The sequence below is a fragment of the Mus pahari genome, chromosome 1 (assembly GCF_900095145.1).
Source record: "Mus pahari chromosome 1, PAHARI_EIJ_v1.1, whole genome shotgun sequence".
NCBI lineage: Eukaryota > Metazoa > Chordata > Mammalia > Rodentia > Muridae > Mus > Mus pahari.
Genome location: NC_034590.1, coordinates 34571730 through 34584467, shown reverse-complemented (window position 1 = coordinate 34584467; position 12738 = coordinate 34571730). Strand labels below are relative to the sequence as shown.

The window sequence follows — 12738 nt, the reverse complement described above, 5'->3', positions numbered from 1 at the left end:
GCCCATACATATGTCCCTAGCTGGGCCTTATTTCTTCTGAGCACTTCTTCATCCTAACACATATGCTTAAGTCTGCACTAAAATATATTTCATAAAAATCACAAAAGCCTCCAAAAATTTTCATGAAATTAATATTTAGTATGCTATGGAAATCAGTGTATTGTTTTTTTTGTTTTGTTTTGTTTTTTGTTTTTGTTTTTGTTTTTCGAGACAGGGTTTCTCTGTGTAGCCCTGGCTATCCTGGAACTCCCTTTGTAGACCAGGCTGGCCTTGAACTCAGAAATCCGCCTGCCTCTGCCTCCAGAGTGCTGGGATTAAAGGCGTGCACCACCACACCCGGCAGTGTATTGTTTTTTATAATGAATGTGACTTTACTGATCTTAAAAGCAAGTGGATGCAGTATTGTCTGAACCTTTTCTAGATTCATGTTGAAATTAAAAGACATTTTAAAGTCTGGGAGCATGGCACAGTGGATAAAAACCTTACTTTCTATATGTATAAGGACCAGGTTCAAGTTCACATAACAATGTTCAACAGCCTAGCATGATAGACACCTGACTGTAGGCACAGGGCTCCTATTAATAGATGGGGGTAGAGACAGGAGCCTCCTGAGAACATGATAGGCCATAGACTGGCAAACCCAAGAGCAGACAACAAAAGGATCTTGTCTTGCATGTAGAAGTTGATGGCAGACACCATAGCTTATCCTTTGAAATATAATGTGATCTATGTCAATACACACATACACACACACACACACACACACACACACACACACACACACACACACGAACATAAAAGAACACAAGTGCACACAGAAATACATAAAAGATTTTGATTGAAAAGTTTAGAAATGATTTTGTTTTTATTCAGCAGTTCACTCAGGGTCATTAGATACAGGTTCTACAAATAGCCTGCCATGAGCCCCCACGAATTTCCCTTCTTATTCCAACCTTAACACCATGGCTGTCATGGAAAGAGAGAAAGAAATACCCTCCTGCATGCAAACATGTGCCTATGTCTGATCTTTTGGACTAGAATTACATACGACTGGCTTTTAAATATTCAACGGAAAGAATACATTAGTCTGTAGATATGAGATAATATTCATTCAAAAGTCAATATCCTGGAAATTTTCATAGACCCTACCAAAATATTTCTCCTGCATGAATCTAGTGGGAAATGGGGACTAAGAAAGATAGTTTAATCAAATTATTTTCTTCATAGTAAAGTAGAAAATATACATCCCTGAAGCATTGGCTCTAGCATGAATATTTTTAAAATCATTACATTTTAAAACAAGTCTTTAATACTTTCAGTATACTTGTTAGCGAGACACTATTTAGGTTGTTTTTTGTTTGTTTGTTTTTGTTTTTGTTTTTGTTTTTTGCTACTATGTACTCCAGACTAGGGCTGTCCTAAAAAATCATGGGAGTCCTCTCATTTTCACCGTTTAGCACTAGGATTATAGGCATACACAACTGTTTCAGTAGCTCACTCTGGGCCATCAGATATAGATTCTACAAAACAAAAGGAAGTCCTGTTACTGATCAAACATCGTAAAAATGTAAAATTGACCCTTGTGACACAAGCAAGCATGCCTGTTAGCTAGTGGGGGACATGAAATCATCGGCTTATGTAGACATTTAATCCCTGTACCCAGCTGCCTCTCCAGTACCTCTAAAAAAGTAGTTGAGAAGCACAGCAGTAGTGAAAGAACTTGCTTTGGGACTATTGTGTTCTTTTTAACTGTGGACATGTTGAACGTGTGGGGGTAGGCTTAGCAGCCCTGCTGCTTGAAAAGAAAGACATAGCACCAGCTGCTTTTTCTATACAGCCCTACCGTCCAGTCTCCAGTCTCTGGAGCTATTTGTCAAGCTGTCTACATTTTCCCCTCTCTTGTGCAGTGACTTCAACCTCCACCTTTGCTCCTGTGAGTCTGTACCATGGCAACATGGTACTTTACACTGTCTGCTGTAGAACTGTTCTTCTCCTGGCTCTACTTGCATCTCCTATTGCTGGACATTGGGAGACCCTTCATTGAGGTCTCAAGCCTTAAGATCTCCTGGATTTTGCTGAAAAAAGGAAATTCTTCTGCATCAAATAATGGAAGAATCAATAAGAGGTATGTTTTCAAAGATTGTGTCAATGTATCAAAGCTAAAAGTAAAAAGAAAGAAGAGAGGGGAGTTCACAGAAGGGAAAGAAAATAATATGATTTCAATGAATTGATAGAATACTCTGAGTGTTCTACATTGGACAATATATAAAATAGCTGTTGGTTTCTCTCAAGGTACCCTAACCAGTATAGGCAGTTATTGGTCTACTGTGGAATTTTTAAAGTTAAGTAGTAGATGACTTTAATTCGTAATATAATATTACTGAATACCAGGTTTATAAGTATAGTCACTATGAGGTAGAGAACACAACTACATAGGATAGGGAGCCAAACAGATGGAGATTCAAAAATCACTTATCATCCAATCCTAGCAGCAAAGCCTTGAGAATATTAGAAAACATTTTTCTCATTTCTCAGTTTTTAAAGTTTAGAGAGACACTGTGGCCAGAGTCAACACTGAAGTTAACTGTTTAATATAGTCAGTGTTAGTCTAAGGTGGTTGTCTGAATTATCATTATCATTTAAAATTAAAACTGAAGTCTTAAGCATCTTGAGCTACATTTCAATTCTTCAAAACCCAAAGGAGGCTACTAAGCTTAAAAACAAACCTTTAATTTTTCACAGAAATTATGAATACTGTATAAAAAAGATTCAGTGTAATTTATATGGAGTGCTTATAATAAATCACCATTGATAAATAAGTTTGAAATCTACAAATATCCAAGATTCTTTCATTTGTGAATGGTAGGTAGTTTGGTATGTAAGGCTAGGAATTATACTAAGCTTTTAAAAATCAGTCAGAGTGTTAAGACCATAGAGAAAGTATATTCTAGACAGTTCAAATGTCTCTTTGAACTTTATCAAAGCTATCATACAAATAAAAACATCATAATGACTATGTAAAGGAGAAACTGACAACCAAAAGTTCCTTAGTTCACAATGAAAACTGAAAGAATGATGATCAAACAAGTTTTCCTTTAAAAATATTGCATGTTGACCATGGAACACCTGTTATGTTTAAGTAAAAATGAGTTTCAGTTTATTACAATGAAGTTTACAAAATAAGGGGCTGGAGAGATGGCTCAGCGGTTAAGAGCACTGACTGCCCTTCTGAAGGTCCCAAAATAAAAAAAACCTTAATTGCCATAATTTCAATCCGCTTAAAATGTTTAAGTATCATTTATGCCTGTATACATGGTACACAAATTGTTCTTTACTTATTGAATTTTTGGACATCAAACTTGACAAATACGCATACAAACCAGATGAGTTTCTATATATAAATAACATTTTTGCCTGTTAATGAGCTAATTACTTTCTGTTTGTAACAAGTCTTATTTCTTTTTTTTCTCTATTGTACAAGTGGGCACTTTAAAACAATATAAGCTTTTCAACCTTTATGTTCATTTCAGAGTCCATATTTTAAAATACCTAATATCAAAATTTTCTTAATCACATGTACAACATACCTAATAGATCTTTATTTTTGTTTCTGATATTTTTACTAATCTATCTATCTATCTATCTATCTATCTATCTATCTATCTATCTATCTACTTATCTATTTATCTATGACCATTTAATGAAAAGTTTCAAGCTTCATATTCAAATCTTTTCCCAAATCTTATCATCTGCTAGTTCTTACTTAGGTCTTTTATGAATTAGTGGCACTAAAATCATCTCATTGTTTTGAGGTTTCTTATTACTTAATGTCAGTTCCTTAGAAGTATGTGATGCTGGAGATCTGTGCCTTTTATTATTTTCCTTAATAAGTTACACAAGAAAATTTTTTGCCTATTCTATTGTTCTTATTTCATGTTTACTTTTGCTTCATTTCCCCCTTTATCTATATTGTTTGATAATGTTCCTCTTAGTTTGTTTTATTGTTGTTGGCTTTATTTAGCTGAGACTTATATTTTGAGTTGGATGATTATATCATGTGCATTCACAATTTTTTTAACCTTAGTTTGTGAGACTCCTTCCAATAAAATTATTTTCCTGAGCATAATTTTATTTTTTTTAAAAGTAGTAAATAAAATATTTGAAGCATTGCTAATTCAAATTAGCAGGTGAGGAAAGGAAGAAAGCATGATTATTACCAAAAATAAAAACCCACATAAAACTACACTATAAAATTTAGTATGCCACTGTAGTACATGTAGCAGTGTAGAACTATATATAAAATTATTAGTCCAATAGTATATATCTGTAAAATGAAAAAAAAAAAAAAAAGGGAACCGGCTCAGTGCAGAAATGGAAATGAGACACTTTGGGGTGCAAAGAGGAGCTGGTATTATGAAAAGCTCAGTAGAGCAGAATGGGATGAAAAGGAAGGCAGGGAACAAAGGGTCTCGAAATCCAACCAACAGAAAAAAGTTAAAGCCTGGGTCATTCTCAGACCTTGCCTTATTAAGTCTTCATCAGGGCTGGGCAAAGTCCAGGCTTCGACTTTGTTGGGGGTCCGGGAGAATGTAACAAAGGCAGGGAAGTGAAAGGCTCTGAGCAGCCTCGGGGCAGGGGATTCCCTCCTAATTAAAGTGCACGCAAATTAACCCTTCCAGGGAAAGAAGACCCAAAGAATCCTGCCAGGTCTATAAGCTTCGAGGGAGAAACGCTTCGGCAGGGACACTGTTCAATCTTAAAACCTAGTCGCCTATAAACAAACGACAGGAAGAACTGAAAAAATAATTTTTAACGTTTATGAGTGAAATGTCTGATGTTCGAGCAGCAGATGGTAAAGGCAATGAGTGTAGCGTTTTCTTAGCACACACACACAAATAAACTGCAGTGTATGCACCTGAACCCCGGAGAGTTTAAAACATCAACCTTGAGGGGAAACAATGTGGAAACGGGGGCTGGGGGGTTCAGGGTCGCACTTAAAGAGCCGGCAGAAGCCCATCCCAGTGTCTTCAGCGGATACCGGCACGAGAAAAACATGGCGGAAGCAACTTCCGGTGAAGCCCTGGAAGTGGTGTTACAACCGGAAGTGTCCGCCTGCCTGTAACCAGGTAGGAACTAAAGTTTCCAGGGACCGGGGAGCCGGTGGGAAGACAAAAATCGGTGCACTCCGCTCCGAGAAGAAGCTGGTCGAGCCATCTCCAGCTCCGCAATTCAAGCACAAAAAAGCTATCATATTCGGGTTTTTGGACAGTGTTAGAGGCACGCTGTAAGATGGAAGAGTCTACAGCTCCCATTGAGGCCCACGCGGCCGCCGGCGCCGAGGCAGGTGCTGAGGGGGGGGAGGGTGTGTCTGTTCCCCCCCCTCCTCAGTTGGAGGCCTCTGGAGCTCCTGCGGGAGCCAGCCCGGCCCCTCTGCAGCAGGCATCGGTGCTGGCACCGCTCCTGGTGGCTCCAGGCCCAGCGAGCCGGCGCGCGGCGAGTTTGAGGCCAGCTCCGGCCGAAGGGGGCGGGGCCCGGTCTGGTCCGGAGCGCAACAGTGGCAGCTGGACGAAGCAAATCCTCTGCAGGTATTATCTGCATGGGCAGTGCAAGGAGGGCGATAACTGTCGCTACTCTCACGACCTTTCTGGGCGGCGGAGAGCTAGGGGAGGGCAAGATTCTCAGCCTCGGGCCTCTGCAGACAGAGGACCCAAGATGGCCACTCGCTGGGAGCCCCCGACTCAGGAAGTGGCGGAAGCCCCCCCTGCTGCATCCTCAAGCTCCTTGCCTCTGATTGGCTCGGCTGCTGAAAGGGGCTTCTCTGAAGCTGAGATTGACAATGCAGGCATTCGCTCAGCTGCTGAAAGGGGCTTTTCTGAAGCCGAGATTGACAATGCAAGTCTTGCAGCAGGTGCTGGGAGAGGAGCGGGTGCAGAAGGCTGGGAGGGGGCAATTGAATTTGTTCCTGGACAGCCGTACCGAGGTCGCATGGTCCCCCCGCATGGTCCCGAGGCTCCTCTGCAGAGCCCAGCAATTGAGAGAGAGCATATGGCTATGGGCATGGGGATGCCGATGCCAGTGCCAGTGCCAATGCCAATGCCAGTGCCAATGCCAATGCCAATGCCGCTGCCGCTTTGCCGCTATGCTGCCCGGGGACAGTGCCTCCGTGGGGACAGGTGTGCATACCCCCATGGAGAAATATGCGACATGTGCGGGCAGCAGGCCTTGCACCCTTGGGATGCAGCTCAGCAGGAAGCTCATAGAAGGGCCTGCGTTGAAGCACACGAGAGAGATATGGAACTCTCTTTTGCTGTGCAGCGCAGCATGGACAAAGTGTGTGGCATCTGCATGGAGGTGGTCTATGAGAAAGCTGACCCCAGCGACCGCCGCTTTGGCATTCTTTTCAGCTGCAACCACACCTACTGTCTTAGGTGTATCCGCAGGTGGAGAAGTGCCACACAGTTTGAGAACAGGATCAGTAAGTCCTGCCCACAGTGCAGGGTCTCCTCTGGCTTTGTCATTCCTAGTGAGTTCTGGGTGGAGGAGGAAGAGGAGAAGGAGAAACTTGTTCAGCAGTATAAGGAGGGAATGAGCCAGAAAGCGTGCAGGTATTTCGCTGGAGGCCTAGGTCACTGCCCATTTGGAGAATTCTGTTTTTACAAGCATGAATACCCCGAGGGCTGGAGAGATCAGCCTCCGAGACCAGATGGTGGTGGATCGTCAAGCGCATACTGGCATCAAGTTTTGGAGCCTGTGCATTTGCGAGAGGGAAACGTGCTGTTTAAAAGCCGTAAAAAGGAGCATTCCGTGCTTCGCCTGGCCAATCAGTTGCTTAAGAAGTTGCTTTGCCTGAGAGGCAGTTTTTCCTTCTCTGATGACCGTTGGCTCTTGCTTCAGTACCAGCTGGAAGAATATTTCAGTTTGAATCTGTAGTATCACGCTGTGGCATGTGGTCTGGTCTGCAAAGCTCTGTTGTCTGCTGTTGCTTATTCCCCTTTATTGACTGACAAACCCTATCGCTTTCAAAGGCTGTTGAGGCAATCTTTATGCAGTATTACTGTTTTCTCCTCTATTTCCTATTTCTTCTTGCTAGGATTGTGATGTTTCTCTGTGTTACAAAGTAACAAGAAACCTTATAAGTATTGTTTGGTGGAATTAATATTTCTGTCAACTGATGACTTGTGATGTCTTTTTTCCAACAGGATTCAATCACTTCTAGTCTAGTGTTTACAGTTTCTCATTGTGAAGTCCCTTAAGAGTAAATGTGACAAGGTGACAAAAGTCTTTAACTGAATTATGAGCTTTTTGCTATATAGCCTTAAAAAAATGGACCCTTACAGGGCCTTGCAGCTGCTGTCTGTGTTTGTTTACATGTTTGTTTCTTCCCTTCTCTTTCAAGTGCACTTGTTAACTTGTGGTTACTTTGTGGTTCTGTTTTACTTGACCAAAATGAGGTGCATATGTTTACATGTTTTTATCCTGTTTGGCTTGATGTGAAATTATTTATATTTGGAAATATATATTTAAGAATGATATATATGCATATATGTATACAAAGATGTATTTGAAAAAACTGGAAATAAATATACACCATAATATATATGTTTGAAGTAATGAAATAAATGCAGAACTGAAAGCCTAGTGTTAAAGTCCAAGTGTGTGGGCTGTATGTGAATTGTGTGGATAATCTGCCCCTGCACTGATGTCAGTGATTAGCATCTAATAAAAATGACTGCTATGTGTGGATCTGACTCTTTTTAATGGATTTACAAAACATGACTTCAAAAATTCCTACAATACCATTAACAGCTTCTCTGGTGTTATAATAATGAAACGGTGCCTCACATGAAGTTACCATCTCATTATTCTTCACAGTGACAATTCCTGAACTCAAACATACAGTTGTTTGTTTTTAATATCCGAAGTATCTGGTTATTGTGTACTTTATAAGCAAGGAACTTTTGAAAATAGGTTTTTAAAATAAAAGTTGTACAACAATGAAAGAAAATGGTAATATGCATTGAAATCAGACTATAAGAATGGAAATAAAGTGAGGCATAGGACTTTTAAAATGTTAAACATAATAATTTTTGTACCTTCTAATACAAATAAGCCCTAATTTGATGTAAAAGCCATTTACTTATCAAGGGATACTTAAAAGGAAAATACATTCTACCTAAAATGCACAATTAAAATGCAAAATCAGGAGTTTGAGAGGAGTAACTGTACAGTAACTACTGTAGTTATGATAGTTCAGTTTTCTACTAAACATTTCTGGAGAAGTGTAAAATCATTAAATTTTATATGATCTGGAGTATATAACTTAATATTGTCTATCCATTTAATTTGACACAAGCAAGTGAATATGGAAATAGCATAGTTCAAGTGTGTAGTAGAGAGTATTACCACAAGTTTTAGTAAATGAATAGAAAAACTTTTGTTACACTGAACAGTGCTGATTTAAACCTCAGAATTGTATAGAACAGAATGTGTTTTCCTTGACTGAAGTTGCCAAGAAATATGCTATGGGTCTTAGTTCTCTGGTGTACACCATGTACCAACTATGAAACAAAGCCAACATAATCACACAATTTGTATTTAGTTACAAAACATACGTTGAAGTACTGGTTTGTTGGAACTACCTTGCATGGTACTTATAATTTTCCACATGTAATGATATAAATGAGATAGAAAAGGAATTGACCACAGGAATGAGGTAAAATTAGCACATTTGCAGAGTGCTTGAGATTAGATTATTCTACTGCCTCTACCCTACATATTAAAGCTCAGAAAAGGCATATGGTTTTAGTATGCAAGTTTTAAGCATGGATGCTCAGCCAGGTGCAGCAGGGCATGAACAAGGTTCCAGAAAATGGGGTGTTTTGGAGCTTTTATGTGAGTTGCCAGGCTCAGTGTTTTGTAGACCATTGTTCACAGTGGGACATGCCATAGTGCTTCCTCCTTGATTCCAAATAATGGATCAGTCAGGAGGCTGTGGACAGTTGACTATTTTCCCATGGGGTGGGAGTTGGGGGTGGGTCAGATAAGCCAACCAAAGAATGAGACCAGATGGGGCACTTTTAAGGACTGCTGACAGGCCTCAAAGGAGTTTTCATAGTGGCTAAAATAGGGTGGGGTTTTGTTCTGAGCCTTAATCTCTGGAAACTCCTAGTGTACACTACAGAACCTCATAAAATGACACTTTTATTCAACAAGTATATTAAAATAGGAACTCAGATTTCATGAGTTATAATGGTTTTAAAGCTAGTAGAAAAATAGCATGGAAGGCAGATCACGTCCTTACCAGGCATGCCACATAGGTGAGTACTTGTGTTCTTTACCTTAGTTTATGCATAGGAGAAATGGGTGCAGTGTCAACTGTTCAGTACGATAATTGTGCAGACCAAATGCATTGTTGATAAAAGGCTTAAAACATGTTTGAAAGGGCTTATTACAAGTGGAATCTGCATGGTTTTCAACACAAGCAATTACTACGTAAAATGTGTATTCTGCAGTGTTTTATGAATCTTTGGAACTCAAAAGTAAAATTTATTTTGAGATTATTTATGTAGAATATAGGTGTAGTGCCTAGTACACTTTTATATCAATAATTGTAACAATTATTTTTCCAGCAGAAGCCATAGGTAAAACTAGACATGATCTATTCAACTTCCTAAGAATCCCCAACAGGGAATGATTTCTTGTAGCAGATGTATAATGGAGTAATAACAAGATACTATTTAAAATTAAAAACTCCTTAACCACCCATCAGTTCATTAAGAAATGGGTAAAGAACAGATGACACTCCCACTAAAACCAAGTAAAATTTTCTCTGCTGCTTTCCCAAGAAGGCTGCAGGCTCAGGCCTGCTGTACTCATGAACAAAGAACCCCTTGGCACACAAAGGTTTGCTTTGTGAAGGCTTCAGAACAGGCAGCCCCCACCTCAAAAGAGCTTGCAGGCTCCAGAAAAGAACTGTCTAGCTGCAACATAAAGAACCTTATGAAACACACTTAATTTCCTATGCTTTCCAATTGTAAATTTGGTAGTTGTATATGGATAAATATGGTAGTGGAAATTTACTCAGTTATCATTCAGAAAAGATACAGAAACCACTGTTTCTCACAGGTCATATCACTGATTCCATATACAAAATATCATGGACACAAAAAGAAATGTAACCAATTCTTGGGCAGTGCCTTCATTCACTTCTTTTTTCACATTTGTATGTCTTAGCACTGAGATTTCTGCTAACATAGCTCACTCCAAATTGCAACTGGATGGCATTGGAATATAGGTGAGAAAGGGTGTTTTTGGGAAATAAGCCAGTACTAGTGCCAAGAAACAATTACCATGTTAAACCTTCTGCATATGTAAATATATGCAGCATTGATGAAATAATTTCCCATCTAATGGGTTAACAGTGAAATGGTCACTTTAATTCAAATTTAAGTTTAGTAGAGCTTGTTTCCATATGAATATCAATGGATATTGGTACAAAACAGAATGAGATAATAGCATATTTGAATTAAAAGGCAGGATTGTGCTGTGTTCTAGAAAAATAAAGATGATAAAATGAGGATATTTTCTTCTATCAAAAGAGATAAGTATCTTCATGTATCTAAAGTTTCTTAATCAGTTTGGTAATATAAAGTACATGTAATATAGATAGGTGATATATGTAAATATATGTGTGCATCTCTCCTTTTTCTTCTGAGTTTTGTTAAATAGGCATAAGTAAGAAAAATGAGTAGATGAAGGCAGTAATAAAATTAGAGGAAAATAAGGGATTAAATACACAGGTTACATCAAAACGTTTTATAAAATGTATACACTCAGCTTTATCGGTAAAAGGAACAAGAAACAATACAACATAGCATACAGTGGAAGACTTTGCAACATTTTATTACATGTCCGTCAAGGATCCATTGTTTAACCAGAAGACAACTGAAAAGTCACCTATCTGTTCAAATAAAATCAAGAAAGTAGTTTACCAGTATTTTTCTTAGAATTCATAGGTTCTTCATAAAACCTTTAAATTATAAGTTGTTTTATATCAGTATTAATGGTTAATGATAAAAATGAATGCTCAGTCTTACGAACTGTTTTATAAAAAAATAGTACAACCATAATAAAATATTTCAAATTGTTTTATCCTTTTAAGTGCTAGTAATCATAGTCATCTGTTTTGATTTTGATCAGGCAAAAAAGTAGTTCTCTCTCTGTTGTCAAAGCATTATTTTGATGGGTAAATCTGTGCAAATGCATAAAAGAACAAAATAAAATAAGCTCAAGTGTGACATCTTTCAGAGAGTATGCAGCTGTCTCTCTTAGAGCTTTCTCTCTGTTCAGATTTCAGAATATCTAGAAAATCATAAGAAAGCCAAGAAAATCACTATGTAAATCAAAATAAAATTCTATTAAAAATGAAAAGTCGGAATACAGCATAAAACTTATTTTTATTGTAGCAAAGTGCAGAAATAAATAGTAATATGTAGATCTGAAAATAGAAGCACTTTTCAAGAAGTCCTAAAGAATGCTTAAGACATGAAGTTGTATTCCACAAAATTTGATAGGTAAATTTGATATAACAATTTTGGCCTTGCTGATAATCCTAGTGAAGTTCAGACAGGCCATTATTAATTTTTAAGAAAAGGAAGAAACTTTGGGAAGTCTGCATGCTGTAGAAAATACAACAAGTAAACGCTGAGCAGTTTATAATTTTAAAGAGAGCCAGGCTTAGTGGCAAATCTTATAATCCTAGTATTCTGAGACTAAAGGCAGCAAGGTCATGAGTTTGAAACCTGCCTTTTTTCATAGCAAGATTATATCTCAACAACATCAAAACAGCCCTGTATGGTGGGGCACTCCTCTGAAGGTGGGGCAAAGCATGGCTTGAGAGCATGGAGGAATGAGTCAGTGAATGAAGCCAGATGCATCATAAGACATAGTACCATGTACTCCCAGCATGATGAGGCACATGATAGTATTCAAATTCATGTTCGATAGTAGTCTTAATTCAGAGACTGAGGTTCAACTTCCTTAAATGTGTCTGCTTACTTCTACTTTAAAAAAATTACTCTCAACAAATGGGTGACAAATGAGAACTGGTTCTCTGAGAAATAGAGGCACGTTTTATACATGCAAGACTTATTTTGGAAAATTCCTGAGAGAAAATAGAGCTCAGGAAGAGTTTCTCAAAAGTATACATATCTACATTTAGTTGTTACCTGGGAGCCATTCATGGAAGCAAGGCTTCCACACATATATAATAGTGGACTTAAGAGCAGAGGCTATGGCTTCAGTTCAAGATGTGTATCTGGTATTCCATGCATATTCTAATGATTCAATCGTGAACCCACAAATGTACTCATATAAGTGGGAATTGCATTGGCTATAGTTCTCAAGGTACTGAATCTGCAATAAAAATTTCATCTTAAGAAGTTGGCCTATATGATTCTGCAGACTGAGAAGTTTTGTGGAGTGCTTTCAGAAAATTTAGAGCCTCTGGAAAGTCAGCATAGAGTGTACACACAGAAGATTGGGTTCACAGCATTAATAGCAGGAAGGGAGAGGTGAAAGAACATAGATCACCCCTTAGTGTGTCACTTCTTTTTTGTTTATACCCCCGGCATTTTATAATGCCTACCCCCTCTTGAAGACAGGTTATTTCACTCCGCTGATAAACTATTATTCTTATTCAGAAACCTTTATGACCACATCTAGTAAGATACACAACAT

The 12738-nt window shown here is 38.5% G+C and overlaps 1 protein-coding gene across 1 annotated transcript; it reads left to right on the top strand.

Moving 5' to 3' along the window:
* Positions 1–5185: 5185 nt before the first annotated feature.
* Positions 5186–7741, top strand: Mkrn3 (makorin ring finger protein 3). The gene has a single exon (XM_021204633.1). The coding sequence runs from the start codon at positions 5290–5292 to the stop codon at positions 6928–6930; it is 1641 nt and encodes a 546-aa protein (XP_021060292.1). The 5' UTR covers positions 5186–5289; the 3' UTR covers positions 6931–7741.
* The last annotated feature ends 4997 nt before the right edge of the window (positions 7742–12738 follow it).

Excerpts from the sequence above, each read along its gene's own strand:
- Mkrn3 (XM_021204633.1), top strand. The coding sequence starts at position 5,290 with ATGGAAGAGTCTACAGCTCCCATTGAGGCCCACGCGGCCGCCGGCGCC.